The 23059-nt window shown below is 41.8% G+C and overlaps 3 protein-coding genes across 3 annotated transcripts; all 3 read right to left on the bottom strand.

The window, feature by feature from the left end:
- Positions 1-2382: 2382 nt before the first annotated feature.
- rbm5 (RNA binding motif protein 5) lies at positions 2383-11403 on the bottom strand. Its single transcript, XM_068743011.1, has 25 exons — positions 11284-11403; positions 11033-11075; positions 10350-10524; positions 10075-10230; positions 9709-9778; positions 9228-9301; positions 8448-8531; positions 8124-8184; positions 7721-7789; positions 7446-7606; positions 7149-7246; positions 6971-7058; positions 6817-6885; positions 6452-6518; positions 5592-5692; positions 5376-5508; positions 5154-5242; positions 4911-5081; positions 4646-4786; positions 4330-4416; positions 3518-3703; positions 3330-3404; positions 3129-3229; positions 2885-3014; positions 2383-2789 (listed from the first exon to the last, which is right to left on the bottom strand). The coding sequence occupies exons 2-25, from the start codon at positions 11047-11049 to the stop codon at positions 2664-2666; spliced, it is 2529 nt and encodes an 842-aa protein (XP_068599112.1). The 5' UTR covers positions 11050-11075; positions 11284-11403; the 3' UTR covers positions 2383-2663.
- A 1167-nt stretch (positions 11404-12570) lies between these two features.
- brk1 (BRICK1 subunit of SCAR/WAVE actin nucleating complex) lies at positions 12571-13784 on the bottom strand. The gene is made up of 3 exons (XM_068742752.1): positions 13644-13784; positions 13120-13202; positions 12571-13021 (listed from the first exon to the last, which is right to left on the bottom strand). The coding sequence occupies exons 1-3, from the start codon at positions 13759-13761 to the stop codon at positions 12995-12997; spliced, it is 228 nt and encodes a 75-aa protein (XP_068598853.1). The 5' UTR covers positions 13762-13784; the 3' UTR covers positions 12571-12994.
- Positions 13785-14553: 769 nt separating this feature from the next.
- On the bottom strand, positions 14554-15874 carry gpx1a (glutathione peroxidase 1a). Its single transcript, XM_068742942.1, has 2 exons — positions 15500-15874; positions 14554-15116 (listed from the first exon to the last, which is right to left on the bottom strand). The coding sequence occupies exons 1-2, from the start codon at positions 15722-15724 to the stop codon at positions 14766-14768; spliced, it is 576 nt and encodes a 191-aa protein (XP_068599043.1). The 5' UTR covers positions 15725-15874; the 3' UTR covers positions 14554-14765.
- Positions 15875-23059: the final 7185 nt, after the last annotated feature.

The raw sequence follows: 23059 nt of genomic DNA on the forward strand, positions 1-23059 counted from the left end.
TGGGTGGTCTCTCTCCGGTTCCTCGAGCTCTCCCTCCGTGTTCTTTTTCCCCACGCTGGATGTAAATGTGTCTGTTTTCGTGGGTATTTGACTCACATTCGGACACGCGAGGCAGAATGCCTTCTAAAAATTGATCCGCATTGTAAAAGAGCCTCTGGAGCTCCGCGGTGGGGGTCGCGTTGGGTCCGCCTCCCACGCCAACCCCCCACCCGCCCACCGTGGCCGTGCAGGTTTTACCCAAGGGGGGGGGGTCTCCACTGGAAATATGCTCGGTATCATAGTTCACACTTCTCTGTGGCGTGACGGAATAGTTTTACACAAGGCACTGAGAATAAAACTCAGACAGGTGGGAGTGGGGGGGGGGGGGGGGCATATAGGCTTTACCCTATAGGCAACCCCCCACGGAGTGGACTCGAATCAGGAGTTCCGAATGTGGAGAGATTTAGAAAAAAGTGAATATGGATGTGGAAACCAGACAATAAGATGTATTACACATCTAGTGACCCCTAGTGACCCCTAGTGACCCCCCAGGCTCAACGAAGACCGGGTGTGACTGCCGATTCAGAATCGTTTTTACGTCATCACCAACGCGAGAATGATTGCAGAATATTAATAATTTTCAGTAATCTTTCAGTTGTTTTATAGACAGTGGAAGTATTCTTCAGGGTGATGGACTGATGATGTAATAAACAGAGCAATACCTCATTCTAATATCAGAGGAATGGCTTATTCAGGCAAATAGAGAACTATTTATAATGTTTCCTAACAAACATTGTTTAAAAAAAATCTTATTTATAAAACAATAACCACGTTTTAAATACTTTATTTATCCATATTTACGTTACTATCGATTGATCTACATTCATATGTGAGGTGTTTGGCAGCAAGCAAGCAGTTGTTCCAGGTAAAAGCTGAGCTCCTGAGCCCGGCATGCTCACACTGTCCACGCCTCAGCCCGAGATGTTACAGTTTATTATTCAGGCCCTCCGTAGGGAGGGATGAGGCTCATCTTTCTCAAGCTGCAGTTGTTTCCACAGGAGTTTACGAAGGTCGCCACGAAGGTTATGTTAGAGCACTTCTTTCTGGAAGGTGAAAATATCAGGCCCCATGATGTCCATGACAAAGAGAATATGTGGTTTTATGTTCCACACGTTGTTTGTTATGTTCCAGGTGCCTGCAGACTGGGGGGGGGGGGGGCGGCTCACCAGGGGGGCCGTGCTCCTCTCTGTATTTAATCTAGACCAGGGGTGGGCAAACTTTTTGACTCGCAGGCCACAATGAGTTCTAGAATTTGGTAGCGGGGAGCCAGGATAAGATGGATGGAGTTTTTGTGTGAACTAATATAAATGACATGTAAAAGCCATTACATTAAAGGATTTGGGCTTTTAAAGGCAGTAAAGCATGAATGTGCAAAGATCATTGTACAAATTACAGGGAAAAGGTCAAATGAATGAGGTTTAATTATCATAAAATTTAATTTCATGATATAATCTGGACAAGTTCGGCATGCCAGATTAAAAATCCCAACGGCCCATATATGGCCCCCCGGGTCTTAATTTGCCCCATGCCTGCTCTGGACACTATTGCTGTTTTTGTTTCACATCTTTTGGTTTGGCCAAATGAAAATGCCTCAGGGTGATATTTCTGGGAGGTTTTTGTTACAAGACAGAACAAATTTAGGGGCTTCAAAGCAAGACTTGTACTCACAGCCGAGTAGTAACTAATACTGTATCTGCATCAGTGTAATCTAGAAACCCCAGTGAATGCACCCTTCATTGTGCAGTTGACTATTTTATGTTCCTCCCTTTGCAATTGAATGGGCAGCCGTGGTCAGGTATTTGAGGCTGATGTGTGACAATGCTCCATCACACGCATCGATGGATTCCACTACATGGCTCGCCGGTAACAGCCTTCAACAGGAACATGACACCCTTCCTCACCCGACCCAAATCCGACCTGTGGGTGCTTCTTAAACGGGAGATTTGCCGTGGAGGCGAACGGTACGCCTCTCTGAGCAGTGTCAGGAAGCTGCACAAGAAACAGAAACTCAAATAATGTAAGGCTTTGACCATTTGAAAGAAGGGGGGGTACATATTTTCAACTATCAGAAATGTTAATTTGTACATTTTGAGTTCCATATTCTCACTATGACAGATGAACAAGGAAAATAGTAATTGTGCATAATTATTCTTAGAAAGCCAAAAGCTCATTTTTACCTTCTTAAATATTTACCGTAGGTTTGATGTTTATAATTTCCAATGGACCGAGAGCATTGTAACTGCTCAATAATAAAACTAACCCTTAATATAAATACAACTTGCCTAATAGTTTTGCAGTGTGTAAAGCATAACGTTTCCGTTACGGGTAATAAAATTCAAACCATCATAAATCACATTTTTTATTTTTTACAAACAAAAAGCTTGTATAAACTGTACAATACTCTTAACATGCTGAGACAAAAATGGAATCAACACAGAAAGAAAACAAAAACAATCAAGAGAATTGATGGTGTTTATGTACAATTTATAAATACTATTCACCTTCCCAACGCATCAAGTATCCTACAAGGAGTGAAGTCATCATCTTTCTACTTGTTCTTGCTGCATTTAACATCGATGTGGACGAAATCATCTACAGGCCGTAACGATGACTTATTGGTCAGCTCATTCTAATTCAGTGAAGCGAGCAAACATGGCTTTACGGACCGCGTCTTTATACGTGTCTGATGCAGACAGGGTGTAGTTGGTGCCTTTAGTGCCAAGTCCAGCTCCCTTTGTTCTCAACTGAGCCTGAGGAGGAAAACCACACAACAACCATCACCGTCTTTATTAGATATGGAGCTCCTGGATATACCCAAACACCAGCAGGTAATTATAGAGGATACCTCAATCGGTGTCGTGATGCCCTGCTGATTGCGACCAAGACCTTTGCCCTCCTTCCAGCCCATGGCCTGCAGCATTTTGTTCCCGATATTGTTGCTATTAAGACCATCTTTGGTGGGCTGCTCATAGTTACTGTGCAGGAAAACGGGTTGTTCATCATTGCAGCAGTACGAAATAAAAACACAAATTGGAGCCACAGGGAAAAGTATTTACATAAATGTAATCCAATAAGATCAAGTTACTCACACAACTGGTGCCGGCTGGCTAAACTTTTTCTTTTTGGGAGCTGGGGGTTCAGGAATACCGTATTTTTCTCTCCTTTCAGCAGCCCGGTCTCTATATTTCAACTATTTAAGAAAAGAAAAGACAAACCAAATAGAATGCATTCCTGTCCGCAGCGCAAACAATAAGGCTCATTAGTAGCTGGTAATTCTGCAACCATCGAACCTCAGTCTCTTTTCTCTCCAACTCTTCCAGTTCTGCTTCGGTCATTTTGGATCTGCGGAGAACCTCCAGGTTTTTCTAAGAGAAACCAGAGACAAGACGATTACCTGAACGAATGAAAGACTTTCGGGCCGTCTGTCTGTTTATGCCCAGCTTCCATTATTTAGGGCAAACAATGTGTGCAATATTACCTTGTGGAGGTCTGAGAGCTGTTGATGTCGAACTAAGCCCTCTTTGTTGGGAAACTGTCTCCTGCAGAGCAAGCAGGCCAACTTGGACCAGTCCGTCAGTTTACCCTGGGCTCCATCACCACCATCCAGCTCTGCTCCCGCTTCCTCGGGGTCACTGTCTCCGCTGTAGGCCGCCACAAGGCCACACTAACCACATATGAAGAGCAATTAAAATTGCTGTAATGTAACAAAAGTTCAGATTCCCTACGGCCTTGTCCACACGTAGCCGGGTATCTCAAAAAAACAAAGATATCTTTCTACGGTTTGGCCTATCGTCCACACGAAACCGCAGAATCCTGCCACTAAAAACTGCCGTTTGAAAACTCCGGTGACGAAAACTGCTGATGTGTGACCTACGTTTGCGTTCAGAAACAGCATGGATGCCTTCAAAACGCGTCGCTTATTGCTTACATGTAAACTCAATATTCCAAAACTACGTTTAGGAGCAATTCTGCCTCCTTGTCGGCCCACGCAAACAGGCCCGGCGCCATGTTTCATGTTTTGTGAAAGCGACAACAAGAGAAGCAGCGTTCTGATTGGATAGGATTTGGGGAAAAACTGCCGCCGATTGGTTTGGCATGCTTAGGAATTTGCTTCACAACGCACTAATGCGGTTGCACGTGGATGGATTATTATTTTTATCGTGTTTTTAAAACAAGGTCGTGTAGATTAAAAAAAAGAAATCTAAGTGGGGGGGGGGGAAGGATATTCGGTTTGATGAACGCCCCGGCTACATGCACAAGGCCTAAATCAGGTACGCCGGAGACACTCACCTTAGAAGCGCTGGACGAGCTGGTCGGCGGCTCTTCTTCAGGAATCCAGGGCATCTCCGGCATGAGTCGATCCAGAGCTCCTGCCTGCTAAATGAAAAATAAGAAATCCATTCATCAAAATGCACAAACACAACAATTTGAACAGTGTAATCTTCTAACTATGTTAACTCGTTTTTTCTTTGAGGAGACCAACTGCTCAAAATAAAGGTTGCACAGAGATTAGTTTGGAGGAGTAAACACAGCCGGATTGAACATGAACTCTCAGAATTGCTTTACAGACTGGCAGAAAATGCCATCCTTGATCTTCCTGAATTACCTTCTTTTCAAAGAGAACAAATCCAGCATCTGCAGCTGCCGCCTCCCTCCTCTCTTCCTGACTAACGGGCTGAAAGCTGCCCTTGAAGTTGTCTTTCTGTTTGTTGAGGGTTTTAGCCCACCGTTCCATGTCCTTAGCAATCTGAAGGAATAAAACACATGAATCTTTAAAAAAAAAAAACATCACAAAAGGCGTTGCAGAAGCTGAAAAAGAGCTCCATATACGCGAGAACCTGTGTGCTGAAGAACCACTTAAATCTGAGTACCTGCTGGGCAGTCTTGCTTTTGGGCTTCTCCTTTTTCTCCTTGCCTTCTTTAGGTTCTCTGTTTGCTGCGGTGTCATTTTGTCCTGAATTTGGGTCCTTCGAAGCAGGTACGTACGTCTGCTTCTCATTGTCCCAGTATAGATACTGCTGCGTCTGAGCATTGTAGTAATACTGAGAAGACAAAACCACTAAACTCTCAAAGTCCCACGATTATCTAACACATGAGGCCGGCGCACTACTTACATGACTGCTTGGGTCATAGTAGAGGCCAGTTTGAGGATCATAATAGTAGCCAGATGACTCATCATACTGATAAGTGGATGTATCAGGACCTGAAATACAAAAATCATGAAATACCATAGAAAACCTGACTTACAATCTATGACAACGACGTGAATAGGACCATCACTGCAGACCACACTTAGCTGGATAGGTTTTAATTTAACTGGTACTGCGTGTACATACCAGTGCTGGGGTCAGCTTTCTGTCCCGGGGTCACACTGGCAGAAGACGCAGGCGGCACAGACACAGATGCAGCTGCAGCTTCAAGATGCCCCGTCTCGGGCTTTGCTTCACACTGCTGGGCGAGCGGCACCGCCTGTAGGAAAAACAATGGGGGTTAAAAACGTTTTAAACGTAACAATGCTATGATAAAGTACTCTGAGTTTTAAGGTTTGTTACCTGAATGGCCGGCTGCACTATTATATGTGGCTGGTAGACTTGTGCTGTCTGTGAGATTACAACCCCAGCTGCAGTCGGGACAATCTTTACCCCGGGAGCAGCTACAATTAGAGAAGAACAGTTACACCAATCTTCCAACATTCAAAAAGCCAAACAAGAACAAGTTACTTGTACATGTAACATGCATGAGGAGGGCATGGCACCTCAGCATTGCTCCGGAGCTAGGCTGGCCCCGCTCCAGCCACCAGTCCACACTCAGTGCTTCATGTCTGGCCCGGGACTCGAGCCTGTGACCCTCGGGCTCTTAACCCAAGTCCCAAACCAATGAGCCACTGCCACATCCAAAGCTCGACAAATATACAAAACCTTAAACTGTTTAACAGAATTCTAAAATGTTCCTACTGCTCCAAACCTTATTTACGTTTCAATAAAAAGCAGGCTTTAATGCTTTTATTTGTCGGGCAAAAGATTTTTTGTAAAGTAAAAAAAAATGCTTAGTTTCAATAATCAGGTATAAAAATGATTTCCTCTGAAAAAACAAAACATTTCAATGCTTGATATATCTTGTGGCATCCCTAGTTCAGACAAGAAGGTTTACTATACAAAAGGAATCTAGAATAGAAAGCCTTTATTGTCATGGCATAGTAGCTACACAATGAGATTAGGAGTGCAGCTCCGTCTGGTGTCTAAAACAACATAAAATACAAATGATAACGGAACATTCAAGTACTTGCAGGATAATTTAAAGTTTAAAGTGAACAGTGCATGCAGATCAGTGCATGCATCCAGTTTTCCAAACATTTTATTACACAAACAGTAACCGGACCAACATCTGTGTAACAAGTGATCGTATCCCATACCTCCTAGAAGGCCATTCCCCTGAGAGGTGCTAGCTCCTGAGCCTTGTTGGTAGTATCCCTGGTACTCCTATTTGGATGGGGTGGAAAGAGATTTTAGATTTTTAGATGGTCGTATGAAGCGGTAAATCTTGTGGTCTAACAGTGAAGTAGAAATTTAAGAGTAAAATCTGACAGCCACTCATGTCTTTTCTGAAATGATGCAAGCAGTTACACTGAAATAAACTGCTAAATCAAACCAGTATATAAAACATTATTTCTCTGTCCAAGTTGCAATATCCCGTCATTGGCGCTGCATGCCTCGAACCCATGTTCTACTGAATGTATCTACAAAATAAGATGAAAAAAACGATTGAATTAATCCAGACCTGTGACATTGGATGATACCCTTCTTGCAGATAGCTGTACTCAGACATTCCATCGGCGCTCTGTTGTGGCTGAAAAGTTAAAGAATGACTTTGAGCTTGTTCCACTGAAGCTAGTGATGATGACCAACAGCATATTGGCAGAAAGTAGATTTACCTGACTCGAGGACCACTGCGCTGCAGCAATGGCCGTGCTGGCAACAGAGAAGGCACTGACACGATTTCCATCAGGAAGTAAAAGGTCCCTAAAAACAGAGATTCTCCATGATCAATCTGGTCAATATACAGATTATCAGCCATCACAAAAGACATGCCTTATACACAGCTGCACTCACTTTCTAGCACTCTTAGCATAATCTACCCCGATTGTTTTCCCATCCAGTTTAAGAGGAGGCTGTAGTCCCTGTAAGATGGTCAGCAGCTGAGAGGCCTCCTGCATAAAAGAGCAACAGATTTTAAGAACTACGCAGTCAGAGTGAGAAAGTTCATCGAGGAGAAAAATGTCCAACATCTGGAAAGAAATATCAGTCAACAGAGCCCCGCTAATAAAAGGCTGGCCGCTAGAGCACGAAATGATTTAATGCTACCACGACTTAGACATTTTTACATGCTTATGGGACAGAATGCTTTACCAGAGGAGAAGAGAGTTGAACAAAGGCAAAACCTCTGTTCTGGCCGGTCTGCTTGTCCTTGATGAGGCGAATGTTGTTCGGAGAAAGATTAGCATATGGTGCCAAGATGGTCATGATGGCTTCCACAGTTGTCAGAGGAGCAATATTTCTCAGGATAATTGCTGTACAGAAGAAAGTCACTGTAACTACAACCCAAGTCATTCGGTTATATTCGTTGTTCTGCATAAAGTTGGGACATTGCTTCTATAAAAAGAAAGAAAGAAAAGAATCCGTACTGTCACCGCAAAAATCTCCGGTGGGTTGGGTTTCTGAGACTCCAGGATTGTTGCCAGTTTCAGTCTCTGCTGAGAAAATGACAGAAAGGTAAATGGCATTAACATAACGTCAAAGCTTCTCTTTCAATAAGGGTCGGAAATGAGGTATAACGTAAGGAGTGTAGCTACGGTGCTGAAAATGAGACAGCATTTTACTTTCCCAGGTACGGATACCGATTATTTCCCAGTTTTTCAGAAACTCAATCAAGTATTGTGGCATGTTCCTGTGTTGTTTTGTTACGTAGCGAGGATGAATTGCATCACATCTGACAAGGAGACAACACAAACTGTGCTGCAGCCGAGCACTGTTGACCCAGGTTGCCTGAATGTCTGACAGCGGCCTCTTGTTGCTTTAACTACTTACCAGCTTTGGCTGCTCCACACCTGAAGCACTTCAGCCTCCTCCGGAAATTGTACAGGCCACACTGCAAGTAACCGTTCACATCATTTTTATTACACACCTACTAAAACCCTCAACAGTGCTGCCTCAGAAAAACAGGCCATCTACATTGGTGCAGCCGACCATACTTACCTGAGACACAAATTAACCTTTGCTATTAATCCCATTTTAAGAGTACCACAAAATAAGTTACTGCTAACTTATCCAGTACTTAAGAGGGCTGCATGTGTGAGGTGTTCGCCGGTGTCGTTTGGATAACGAGTCTATGAAAACAAGACATTAACTTACAGTGTTGCAGAGCCAGTCTTCATACTTGTTTCTGCTGTGACTGTAGTGCATGTCCACACTTTTGCCTTGGATGGTCAGACGTTTCTGAAAGGGGACAACAAAAATCAGTCAAGTGTTCCTGGCAATCGTCTCATCAACAGAGCAAAGCAGTGTTGGAAGGGAGAGGAGGGGAAGAGGGACCCCCAACAGATAGCCTTTGTATTAAAAGACAAGACAAGCAAATGATGTATATGTGAGCGTGATGCATGGAAGATTATTGAAGTGTTTGGGACCCGAGTGCCCAGGCTGAGCTGGAGCAAAGTGTACAATGTGAATGTGCCCTGACAGAGATGTCTGACTGGTATAAAAACGAAGAGGGAGGGGTGGTTTAAGAAACCAAACAAAACAAACAAAAACAAACCATCAAATACTATACTGATGGGTAGCTTCAATAGAAAGTCTGCGTTTACGGCCAACTCTGAAATATGACTGATAACAGGGTGAAACTATTGTGGTCACTAGCTCAACTGCAGAATACTTGGAGATGATCTCGCTTTCCTCGTACATTTTGTAGCTTTGATACTACTGCCACTAACTCAAACTTTAACATAAACATAACACAATCATTTCCACAGATGCAATGAATCTTTTTTTTGCTCTGAAGCACAGTCCTCGAGTTTTTTTTTCTTTCCAAAAAGGTCCTAACAGTTTCCACACAATTCATTGTGCACTTTGGTTGCCATTTGGATTATTTTTCCAGATCCCCAAGAGTCAAACTAGACTTGGCGATTGTGAAGCAACCTGATTGGTCTCCATCCATCGGGTAGCATCTTGCAAGTGATAAAAGTCCACGAAGGCGAAACCACGGCTTACACCTAGAGACAGCATTCAAATATAGACGGGAGGCGCGTTAGTTAAGAGTCCATGGGCATATTATTCAAACTCTTCCACAAACTGCTTCACGACCCAGGCCCTGTTTGGTACACAATAGGCCGCTCCTTAGGAGTTTTACCATAGCAAGACATCCAGGTGAACAGCACTGGTAAACCCACACTTAAAAAAGGTGCGTTTGCCTATCGACTTTCTAGAGTTGTTATTGTTGCGCTTACTTACCTTATAAAAGATCCACAATTAACTGAAATGGCGAGTATTGATTAACATTTAAGTCTTAATAACAGTACAATGCTCTCCTAGTTGCTATGGGAAAATGGGTCTTGGAAGCAGATTGGCCTTATGGTCAAAGTCTGGAGGGAGGTCAGGGTCCATCACATCTGATTCTCACCCGTTTTCTTCTTCATCAGCCGGACATCCACAGGCTGCGGTCCCTCCAGATGGTCTATGGCAAAACGGAGCTGAGTGAACAATGCAGACGATTAAGGATTGTGAATCAAAGGCATCAACGCCACATGTTCCGTCTGCTTGTTAGTATTAGACAGGAAATGCAATCGTCATGTGTCAAGTAGGTTCTGTCGTTGGCTCCTAAAGGGATTCTATTGTGCCAGTTAAAAAGTTAGAATTTTCAGGCCTCCAAAATGCCAATGGTTTATATTATTCACAATATAAGGGCGACAAATAATTCATTACATAATAAGTGGTAGACACACAAAACCAAACGACACAATGAAGCAGAAGCAAAATGAACACTTACATCATCCTCGGCGATATGAGGAGCCAGACCCCAGAGCAGGATGGTCTTGCTCTTCTTCTCATCCCCAAACTCCCTTCGGTAATCCTGATCTGGGTAGTCCCCATCTGATTGATAACCATCTTCTGACCTATCGCCGTTACGCTTCCTTTCTCTTTGCTTTATACGTGCGTATATAAAAAAAGAGGTGCTTTGGTTATGGGGGGGGTACAATAGATCAACCACAGTTACAAAGATGTGTCAAAATTGGTGAATCACTGATTATTATTTGAAATTACCTCTGGGCTGTCTCTAGATCCTCGACGATCTTCAAAACGATCGCCTCTCCTCTCGTCGTTCCAGCGGCGCATGTTGTGGTCACGCTCTTGGTCTCTGTCTCGCCTCTCACGCCATTCCGATTCATCTCGGGGCAGGTCGGAGCCATACCTACCGCTACGTTCCGTACGACTAATCCTATTCAGGAGGAAATGGAAAAGCAATATAACATTGGCGCTAATAATTTGCATTTACATTACATTCATGAAGGACAAAATGAATTCTGTACAACATCGTAACCTGATCTCCCCTGATTCTGGGAGTGTTTTAAGGTTAACTACCACCAATAAAAACACTCACTACTTGGGCATGGAGAAACAGAAGCTGAACCAGCATGCAAGAAAGTGCTAAATTGGTCAATGTCTAATTGCATACGCACTAGAAAGAAACAGGTGTAGCGCTGATAAATTACCTGAAATAAGCGGTTGTGGTTATTTAATAATGGCGATTTTTCGCACAACATTTTCTTGAAGTCCTTCTATTCCACATATTTTCAAAAGTTGCATTAAACATTTTCCATTATTTTCTAAAAAAAAGTCGCAAGAGTGTAGAAAAGTTATGACGAAAGCATAAAAAAAATAAAAAATAGCCAATTCATTAATCGACGCCCGCCGCGGCTACAGGGCCTCATCTTAATGTTGCTCACCTTTTGTCAGCTCCCATTACGCTCTTCTGTAAATCCACGGCCTCTAAAAGAAAATGAAAAACAAAACATAGATTTAACTTCACAAGAAAATGTTTTGCTTTTAGTTTACGACAGTCCAAAACAGACTAGACAGTCTTAAACGAGGTAAAATGAAGGAAGACATATTACATGTAGTCGAGCTCAACACTCAAATGCGCCAACGCTTCGCGTAAGAATATCTCAATTTCAAATCTTGATATATAATAACTTACCAAAGTATTTTATTCTCGCCAGTAACGTGTCAAATCGATGGAAAAGTATGGGCAAGAAGACTCATCCCACATTTAGATACCAACTGCACTCGCATTCGCAACGACGCGACACCTTCTTTGTCCCAAAATGCCTTGCAATTTTATCCGATGCATTATGGGTAAATAGGATTTGCTCTGAAATTGGTCTTACAGGAAGTAATTGGCAGCATGTCCTTTGTCTCGTCTTTGTCGCCGAATCTGTTATATTGAAGCTAAATAACGGTATGGGTCAAGGCTATGGCTTTGTTCACAGGAGGGTGCATTCAAACTGAACATGCAGTATATCGAGTTGTAGCGTTTGCAGCGACACCTGAAAGGCAAAACGAAGGGCAACAATGTCTCAGGATCGCCGCCATTTTACAGGCTGTATCGGTCAGATTGCACCATTAACAGCTGGTATTTTTTGTTCTTAGTCTGCTATCTTCATCGTGGAAATATTTTTTTTGCTTATTGGGATTAGTTTTCAGTACATTAAAAATCACAAAACGTCACAAAACCTTTATGACTACGTTTTCTGTTTGAGGTTTATTGTGAGCAGATCCAAATTCCTTTCGCACACCCGGCCAAAAACTATACTGAGGAGGAAATATTTTCTGTATTAGGCTCTAAATAAAAATCATTATTATTATTGTGTAATGATTATAATATAGAGATCGACACAAATGTCTAACTTGTGATCCTTCTTGTCTTTTTTGTAATCCAAAACACTCCTGTCAGCTAGAGCCGCAAAATGAGGCAAATTTATAGAATGATAAAAGTCATCTCCCATATCTACTATGTTTGCTGTAAACGAACTTAGTCACAGTTAATTTAAGCAGATATGCTGCCTATGCTGCAATCAAATTCCTATGTAAAATGCACTGTAGATTACATTATTGCATATTTTCATCTCAATACTTTGGGTTTCTTACATTATAATACAACAGATATGTATAATTCGGCTTGTGTTTATTGTTCAGCTCCAGCCATTATAATAACCCGCATGTAATTACTACTGCATGCTTTTGTTCTTATTTTTCTTTAACTGTCTATATTTCTGTCTTCCTGTAAACATTAATTTATATACTGCCACTTCTCAGCCAGGACACACGTGTAAAAGAAATTTTGAATCCCATTGGGAATGCTGTTCCTAAGAGGATTTCAAAACATGTAAGAAATTGAGGTTGAAATTACTTGGAAATATATATATATACTATATAAGGCTAAATTTGACCAAAATGAATTACAACGTGAAACATATATACCATTTCTCATTTATTATAGTATTTAAATCCAGAAACATTACCAAACAGTTAGTTACCTGTGCAAGCAGGTCTTCGACTACACAATCACTTGCTCAACTTGGCACAAAGTTCCATAATTCCAATGTGATAACAATAATAATAATGTATCCACTTATGGTCAACAAGGATGTGCTGATATTAGATCCACAATTGAGCTGCACAATATTTTAAAACCAATACTTATGGGGTTTATTTTTATTTCGTAATATTGATGATACTTGAGTCACTGGCACCAAAAACAGACCCATAGACAAATGTAGGATGGAGAATGGAGAAGAAACAAAACAATAAATTCAGTCACAAAATATAAAAATGGTCCACATTGTCCCAAAAATGGAAGGTGGAATCCATCAATCAGGGAGCGGTGATGTACATCTCTAGATCAAGATCTAGGTCAAAGTCTCTCCTTTTGTCACCTGCAATGAAAAACATGTTTGTGTAACATGTATGCAAACGTAAACATTTGATTAAGTAACAGCACTGGACTGATTAAATGCCGATGCAGCATACTCACTCTGGCTTCTATATATTCGATCCTCCTCTCCAAAGCTGTCAGCTTTTCATTCAGCGTCGCCAAGCGGGACCGACAAGACATATCTGACAATGAACACGTTACCGTCAGCAGTCGTGAATCGTCATCATCACACAAGACGTAGCTTAAAGTCATTCATAACGACGTCCAGTCTGCTCATGTTGGCAAATGATAGGTTTTAGAATGCTAGCACCGAGGAAGTTGTCTGCCATCACTGACAGCGTTCACCGCGGATGGGCTTGGCCTCTCGGCCTTTTGCTGTCTGAAAGCCATTAATCCACTAATATTTAAAGCAATGTGTCAACACTTGGGTTGTTAACAAACCGGGCAACACGCAATGCGACGCGGATGTAATAGCGTCAAGTTGAAAGCTAGCAAGAAGCATAGATGCTAACGAGGAGTGGCCATTGAAAACATCAACATCAGCGTTATCGACCGCAAGAGAGCTAGCTGTGCTAACCTTTAATGCTAGTCCTTTAATGCACAACTATTTGATGGATGCTTACCGAACGAGTTAAGAAAGTCCGCAATTTTTTTAATGCTGCTCGTAATTACTTCTATGTACTCTCGATTTGCCCAGTCCTGGTGAATCTCTCTTTGCACTGGATCTTCCTGGCCAGCCATGTTGGAAAACAGTGAGGCGTCTCTCGCTGCGCTAAACCAGGAAGCGCGTCATAGCCGGCCGTGTTGTTATCGGTGACAAGACATACACAACATTATAATCTAAAAGCTTCATCCGAATCTAACAATTTATTTAGCTACAGTTTATTTAAGATCGACAGCTTGAAGGACTCGGGTCCCAGTATTTAATTTTGCAGAAATATACACAAGTGAAGGTCATGCATTCCACAGTTCCCTTAATCAAAATGTATTTTTTGGTAACAGAGTTAAAGAATATTCCATTACGTACACATTAATTACTTTTTTTTTTTTTCTATTTCTTTATTTTTCTTATTATTTTCTGAATCATTATTTTTGTATTGTATTATTTATATGATATACATGTGATATCCTGAGTTGTATTATTGTCTGCTTTAAAAACAATTACAAAAGAAAACAAAGAATGATCCATTACATAACAATAATACTATTAATTATTTATGCATTAATCGGTAAACACCACTTGAATGTGGCAGCTGATTTAAGAACATTGAGTACTTTTGTATTATCAAATTTATCACAATATGTACATTTGAAATATTTCTGTAAAGTGTGTAGTCAAACAGAGATGATGGAGTGAAGTACAATGTGCCTCTGAAGTGTAATGGAGTAGAATGTAACTTTACCTGACTGTACTTTCTTACTTTTCAGTACTGATAATCGTAACAGAGTAATAATTAAACACAGCAAAAAATATACTTAAATGTGTGTGAATATATGTTTAAATGCATTGTCCACAAATAACAACAACATGGCTATTTGTTTATCCTTTTATTTGTATTCGGTGTTATACACAATGGCCGAGTCAGTCTTTTACAGTTCCATCAGAATCTCCCCTCACAAAATAAAAGGTTTCAAAGAGCGTCTTCATTGAGTAAACAGACTGACAAACCTTTGCACACTGCACCGTATTACATTACAAACATAATCCTGATTATTGTCATTAACCGAGGATGTTATAATGCAGTTTACTTGACCCTCTTAAGTAGCTCTTTGATATCTGCCTCTATGTCAATGGTGGGGAAGTTTCTACTGTAACGCTTGTAAGGCTCGCCATCAGGACTGACGAGGAACTTCTCAAAGTTCCAGGAGACATCGTTCCTCCTGACGGGACTCCATATGATAGATTTTGGATCATTCATGAGAGCCATGGCGTCATCGCTGGGGTGTGGAAGCTTTTCCTTCAGGTAAGTAAACAATGGGTGGGCATTTTTTCCATTCACATGCACTTTCTCAAGGAGCTGGAAGTTTGGTGCGTAGCCATTTCCTGGACGGATATGTTTCAGAGACTTCAAGATTTCATCATTGTTGCTGTTCTCCTGTAACATAAAGCGGTACCAGTAAACACTCTGGTGGTTGACACAAATGAAGTCAATTTTACATTAATCAGCCAATATTAAAGACGGATTGTAGGTTTAGTCTGAGGTTTTTCAGCACACTCACAAAATGACACAGAGGGGACGTGTGTTTGTGTGTGTAACTTAATTGATTATTGATATTATTTATTTTTCTATAACTTTATTGCATCGCTTCAGACAGGTATGCACTTAACACTCCCAATGTTTATCTTTCAGGAGTAGTTCTTACATATTTTAATATTGCAATGAATAAAAAACATATTTGAGATGGTTTCGACTCCCAATAATCAAATCGTGAACCATCTTACATTAAAAACCGCCTTTTAAATCCACACGCGTCTCACCTGATGTCCAAACTGATTACAGGGCGCACCCAGAATGACCAGCCCTTCGGCCGCGTAACGCCCGTGGAGCTCGTTCATCTCCGTGAAGTCCCGCGTTGTTGTTCCTCAAAGAGACGCCACATTCTCGACGAGGACAACGTTCCCCCTGAGCGTCGAGAAATGCAAGATGTCTCCAGACAGCAGTTTAGCTGTCAGGTCGTAAAACCTTTTCACGTTCCCAACCATTGTGGAGAAGACGAGATACTGCGTCAGACAAAACTTCAGGTCCAACCTATTCTCTCTCTCTCTCTGTGTCTGACCGTCTCTCTTTCTCTCTCTCTCTCTGTCTCTGTCTCTCTCTCTCTCTCTCTCTCTCTGTCTGACTGTCTCTCTCTCTCTCTCTGTCTGACTGTCTCTCTCTTTCGCTCTCTCTCTCTCTGTCTCTCTTTCTCTCTCTGTCTCTCTCGCTCTCTTTCGCTCTCTCTCTCCATAGTTCTGATAAATTACATAATAAAACGTTTTAGAGTCTTTTTTTTCTTTAACTTTTACAAGTTTACTTGGTATAGCCTTGCCCACCCCTTCGCCATTAATGGTACTTTCCAGGAAGTCCAGCAGCACAAAGTATTAACACATTGCTTGTTCAAGGTCAAGGACAGTTAGCTGATAACACTAGCTGCCAAGCTGCTTCTCCTCTCAGTAAACATGTCAGACGGGCTCAGTTTTAGTGTGACCCACTGCTTTGGTGTTTTTACTGCTTTACTTTCTCCAATAAAGAGGATTACAATCGGCTCCGAGTTCAGACAGGGGCCATACTAAAACTGCAGACAACTTTCTAAAGAGTCTTGTAAAATTTGACCACAGTTTTCATGTATCTGTGTGATTTATGTTGACCCTAATAACGTAGAATTTATACATTATTACTCTGAATAGAAGTTTCTTCACCCAGGATACGTGACTCGACATTTTAGGAGTGATGCTGAAGGAAGGGACCAGCCGCATCCGAGGACACCCGTGGGTTCACCTCCCCACTCCCATTTGTCCATCTCCAGTGTTCCGAGAAAGATTATTTCTACTAGATTTGTAGAAACTAGTCGACACCCGTGGGTTCACCTCCCCACTCCCATTTGTCCATCTCCAGTGTTCCGAGAAAGATTATTTCTACTAGTTTTGTAGAAACTAGTCGACCGCTAGATGGCGATAGTGTCATTCTCTTTAAGCCAGGGAGTCGAGTCAACGTAGACAGTTTTATATTTTACTCTGCAAAATAATTCCCCATCTTAACCTTCTTCCTTTTCTTTTCTTTATTTTATTTTTTACTTATAATTTTGTTACATGAGACTTATGGACATGCATTGATAAAAATAAATAACAATGTACCCTTGAGTAATGTTGTAGCACATCCAGCCAGGAAGATGGTGTTTCCTGATATTTTATATGTTTGTTTGATTGATGTAGTTTAGTGATGTGTTGGAATTTGCACACCAACAGAGTCAATTAGCCCGGGAAGTGTAAATTCAGCTGTGTAGTGTTATTGTTTATTCTTAACTATCAATCACATTCCATCAGTCAGTTAATCAAGCAGGTCCCCCAGTGGTTTATGTGTGAGTCACCCTCAGTCAGAGTGCTGGCTTGTCTAATTAGTTGTTTTTGTTTAACAGCAGCAGCTGGTTGTGTAAATCAGAATTATGTTGTCCTTATTTTTCCAGCTGCAAGGATCTAAGCGGTGAAATTAAAATGAGGTAGTTCAAGTGAAATCCCAGCGCAAGTGTTTTGAAAATAGTTTTGAAGGAATGTTCATTGTCACATTATTCATTCATAACAAAGTTCAAAGTTTCATGGCCAGTAAAGGTGAAAATGGGGGAGAGTCTTAAAGTAACATGAATATAATCAAAGCTCTTGTTGTCTTCTCTCTGAAACATTAGTGTCCGAGTTATTTTCTCACATTCACAGCTGTTCCCTGTGAATTCATCTGGGCCAAAATTCTCAGCTGCGAGAAATAATATTGCCTCCGCCTGTTTTCCTGAAACATAAACCTGCGCACTCTCTGGGGTCTCCAAAAGCATGTGGTGTCGTTCCCACATTTTACATTAAGCCCAGCATGAACTGTGTTTTCAGTAGAGTGAGAGCAGCAATGAAACAAGGAGCTGCACTTTGCATGTAGTATGTTTGTGTAACAATAGTGGAAAGAAAACGTGTAGTATGTGATCTTTCCACAAATATGCTTCTGTTGCAGCATAAAGTAATATTGACTAATGAATTCTTTACATAGATTGTTGTCAAACCCAAACTGGTAACCTCGACAGCTATGTGCTCCAGATACACTTTGATTTATATATTACAGCACTGCAATGTAATCCAGAGACATATATGAAATTGCTATCATATGATATATAAAGTATCTTGAATCTTGAATGTAGTATATTGTCTAGTACTAAACGATCAATTGTATTTCCAATAATATTACAATTGGATTATTTACAATAAACAGAGAAGGTTCCAGAATCCAGAGCCTCCGGGCCAGGTCCACCAGGCTGTCATAATGCTGAACTCTGCACCAAATAATACCTGGTCCAGCCCAACCTCCAACATGCACAGCGACTACTGGATAGCCCACCCATTACCTAAGGAGTGGGACTCTATCTCGGCTGCCCCCCCGCCATCAAAACCCAAAAAGAGAGAACTCTGCACATCACACAAGGAGTCTTCCTCACTATCCTGTTCATCTGCACATTCCTAGTGTTGCACTGGGCCAATAAGCAGGAAACACTATTACATTCTTTACATTTGTCGATTAAGATGCCATATTATAACTGCAGTTTCTGTTCTCACATAGCACATAAGCCTCTATGGCTTGATGCGCAACACCCTGATGGGATGTAACCAGTGTTTAGTGTTGGACTCATCCCAGGCCCACTTACAAACTCTTTTGTTATGCTCATCCTCTTTTTTTTTTCCAAGCCAGCAATTAGGTTAGAAATGGGTACTCGTTCCTCTGTGCAGTCACAGCCAAGTACTGATCTAAGTTAAAGTAATTGGTGTAATGATCTCAGCTCATTAGCGAAGGCCCTCAGGATGCCATTCTGTCCTCAGGAGCTCCAGGGAGAAATCTTAAATGGGAAGAGTGTTATTTGGCATCTAAACACCGAGACATTGTCCATGGATATTTTCTGTGAGAAAGATTTTCAAGAGCGCACCTGACAGAAAACAAGTGTCAGCAATGCTAGTATGCCCCCCCCCTGCACTCAATTTTCTCAGTTTTACCTCATTTAATCACTTCCTCTGGAGAAACAAAGCACCTCAGCAAGGGCACAAGATGGTCCAGTGATGGTTGCCATGGATACAGGCGTGGAGCAGCTTTGTGTGCTCCCTCAAATGGCTAACGCATATTGCATGTCACACCAGTTTTACCCTTCCCCGGCTTCACCAGCCTCTTTGCAGTTTCGAAGCCAGGAGGTGTCTGACCCAGTGTGGTCAGCCCACATACCCTGCAGCTCTACGCTCCCTCTCCGCCCCCTCCCATGTCCAACTTCGACAAATGCCCGAGGGATGTGACAGCGGCGGATCATGGAGTTCTCTGTCAGACTCGATATTCAGCGTAAGCGGTCAGGGTCAGGGTGTGCAGTCCTCGACGATGTAGACTGCGTAAGTCAAAAGCTGGATGACAAGTGGAATGCTGATGAGATGACATGAGTCCCTCCATCTTGAAGGACCTGTGGTTGGGCCACAAAATGATGAAATGGCAGCTGTGGCATTGCTCTAATACATGCCCGTTTAAAGTGGGAGGAAACATTCAAATTGCAACGCTTGATTCTGAGTGGAAAATAATTTGCATGCTGGTGAGGCTTCTCGTATATCCTGTTACCGTACCAGCCTCCGTTCAGTCGCATAACAGAGACACGGACACGACCAGCCATTTATTAGAGGCTAAAGATCAATAGGACTTGCATACCAGTCTTAAACACGCAGTCCGCAGTCTCTTAATTTGATTTGTTCCCTCGAAGCTTGATGTGTTATTTATTTGAATTGGTGAGCAGGTATTTATTTAAGGATGGTGGAGGTTTGATGGTGATCACCTTGTGTTCTGTTAGAATCTCAACTCCACTGTGCCTTGAAAGCCTTGTAGTAGCAGGCACACTTCAAATAATTAAGTTGTGGTTTACTTGTCAACAACTAAAATACGACGTACAATCTTTGTCAGCACCTTTGTCAGCGGTGCATACCGTAAACCAGAGGTGCCACCATGGAGTTGCTTTTCTTGATGCATAAAAATCGACGGAGACGTGACAAGAAAAAATAAACAATGCTTTCAAGGCAAAAGGGATGCGTTGTTTATTTCTCCACAACACGACTCAAACTGAAGTCTCAACCTGGAAACAGAGCAGGAACCTGCAAGTTAATAAACGAAAATCCTAAACTAGGGTTGCAACTATTTGATAATAATAATTATTCATTTTATGGTGATTTTTATTGATTCATTAATACATTGTTTGGTCTGTGGAATGTGATAGCAAGTACTCATCACATTTTATATTAAAGTGATGGAATACAGAAAACCCCCCAAGCAAATCCTGATATTTGAGTAGTCACACCCAATGGACACTGGATATTTCTTGACATTTTTTGCTTACAGTAAACATACACACATTTACTAGATAAAAATAAATACAATAAAACCCTTTTTCCTTGAAGATATGAGTGATTGATTAATTTTACTGTTTCGTCCTGTGATGAATTGGGACACATGGTGCGGTAAAACGATTGATTGGACAGATGAACCAGATTAAATGTCCCCTTTTGCATTCACTAAATTACAGACAGTCTTCTTGCGATTTAAGTTTCTATACTTTATTATAATGATGCTCCAAATAGGATCATCTCAGGTCCGAAATGTAAGCCTCTCCCTTCGAGCAGGATTTATTTTTAAAAACGTTTCATAGGGTTATGTGAAAAGTTTCCAGCCCAGTGAACACACCACGCCGTGCCCGTAACATCCTCACACACTGACTGTACTTGAAGGATAGCACTGATATGTTTGTGAACAAATTGGACCTATCCAGCTTATTTATTACACGAATCTTCAGTTGTGCTCAGCTCAGCACAGCAGGGAGGAAGTCTTGGATGTCCCAGCAGCACTCATTTGTAAAGTGTCTCCTTTTTCTCTTTTTAAATGGGCAGCTGGGTGTTAAGAATGGAGGAAGGGCAATAATTGTGTTTCTGCTCCATATAGAGCTCAGACTGATGCGCACATTTCCTCTTTAAATTTCAGATGTCCAGTGTAGTGTTTCTGCCTAACATAGTCTAGAAACAGTAGCCCTCAGGACTTGCCCTGAAATGTCTAGAAAACAATTTTTGCTTTGGTGTGCAGTAAAATCACAGAATGGCGAAATGTGGTGGAATTATCAGTCAATTTATGCATCTATACAGACGTGTTCAATTACATGTCAGTCTATTTGTTACAGAATGAATCATTGCTAACTTGAAGATGGGTAAACCTCAGTCACATGCTTGTAATCAGGATCTAACCCTAGCAACACATCTGGGTGGGTGGAGTTTACATGTTCTCCTTGCCTGTGCTTTCTCCAGGTTCTCTTGTCACCACTAAGATCATGCAATATGTAGGTGAATTTGTGACGCTACAAATTGCCCATAGACGTGTGGTGGTGGTTGCTTGTCTTTTATGTGGCCCTGTAATAATCTGGTGACTTTTCCCGATCATGCCACGCCTCCTGCACAACGCCAGCTGGGATAGGCTCTGTCCTAACCTCTGTCCCTGCGTCCAAAGAGCGCCTGGCCCTTGATGCCTGGAGTAGCACTTCTCTAGCAATACGCTGGCATTCCTCCCTATTCCTGTCAGCTCTTTCCTTTATGCTGCCTTCGCTACAGTATCTCTCAGAGGATTGGGAGGCATGTAATACATTCTACAACAGGAACAGATTTATGATATGTCATGAGATACAGAGACCTGTAATGAACACGGAAGTCAAAGGCACAGAAAGAGAGTAATTTGAGCTCCGGGTAGTACTTCATGATGAATGGCCTCGCTGAGTGCTGCTTGAGGGATGCTGTGAAAGTGAGTCAGTGTGATGAGCTGAGAGTTTTGTGGACGTGGTTTAATTATGCAGCGTGCTAAGAACAGGTGGCAGCACCACAGGTTGTCTCAATCACACTGCTTTGCTGGAAGAATCTGTCCGGCTCCCTCAGCCATCTGCTTTGACACGCTTTAAATCTGGTTCTACTCCAGGTGCACTTACCCTGTCTGGAAGGTCAGCAGACAGGGTCATCATCAGTCACCTTCATCAGCGATATTAAATCTTCTGATCACTGACACACATGATTTACTGTTTTCACAGGCTGGATTTGACCTATATAGCTCCGTGTAATATAATTAATGATCCTCAAACACTCATAGCGTCTACATCGAAATGGTCTTTGACTAGAAGGTGATTGTTTCCAGTTCTGATTTATTTCTCTCAAAAAATATTTATTTTATTTAGTTTTTCAGTCAGTTATTGGTTTACTTCATTAAAATGCGTTTGTTAATTGTATCGGCCAGTGTTCTGTCTGAAATGTGTCATGTGGATGGTTTTTTTCCCCCCTCATCCATTTTTGCCATTTAAAAAAAATATATATATATATTTCTTTTCAATGAACAGAGGACTGATGATGGCTGCCTCTTTAAATATCCCAAGTGGTGAGACCTTTTCAAACAAGCTCATCAGTATTTCTCCCACATGACTTGCCCTGGCAGAATGATTTCTGCCTGTCACTTTGAGTTGCTGCCCCATGGTCAGGGCTGATATTTGCCTTGTTAGACCATCGATCGGCTGCGGTGGCTTTTTTCAGCCTTGGGTTTTGGGTGTTGGGTAACATCACAGACACATTGGCATCCTGAGATTTGAGTTGAGCGTGATGGCCCGGCCTTCAGCATGGTCGAGGGACTGGGATGGGTGGAGTGGGGGTGGGGGGGGGTCATCTTCCTTGACATTCAAAGACATCTAAAGGTTTGTGAAAAAACAGGCCATGGAGCAGTTGTTTGCTTGAGGCCAATACATTTTTTGCCAACAGAGAGCGGCTGGGATGAATATAAAACGTGTTTTCCTTTTTTCCTCAGAAATGTCATTACCTCGCAACCGACACATGATAATGTCATAAAGTCTTCCACAGCACAAGCGATTGTGCAGAAGCATTTTTTGGATCACAGGATAAGAGCACAGTTCTGGTGTCCTCCACTTGAGAGTGATGCAAAGCAGTACACAGAGGCTTGTCTGCAGGGCCTGTTAAGCATGCAGCCATTTATCTGATGCTGACATACATTCAGAAAGGCCACATGTGATGGACAGAAAAATGGAGACAGTGCCATAAGCTGCCTGGTTGTGATTCTGGTGATTTACAACAGGCAAAATATTCTTATCAAGAAGAAAGAGGACATGTACATTAGCAAATAATTTATTCTCATTGGCGGGGTTAAGGTTCAGGTAGAGAAGAGCGTCCCCTCAGGATGTGTCTCACTGTTCTATCCGAATACTTAGAAGATGTAATATGCTTCAGTCTGTCAGCTCCATTTACATTTCTGCACAAAAT

The sequence above is a fragment of the Brachionichthys hirsutus genome, chromosome 8 (genome assembly GCF_040956055.1).
Source record: "Brachionichthys hirsutus isolate HB-005 chromosome 8, CSIRO-AGI_Bhir_v1, whole genome shotgun sequence".
Classification (NCBI taxonomy): Eukaryota; Metazoa; Chordata; class Actinopteri; order Lophiiformes; family Brachionichthyidae; genus Brachionichthys; species Brachionichthys hirsutus.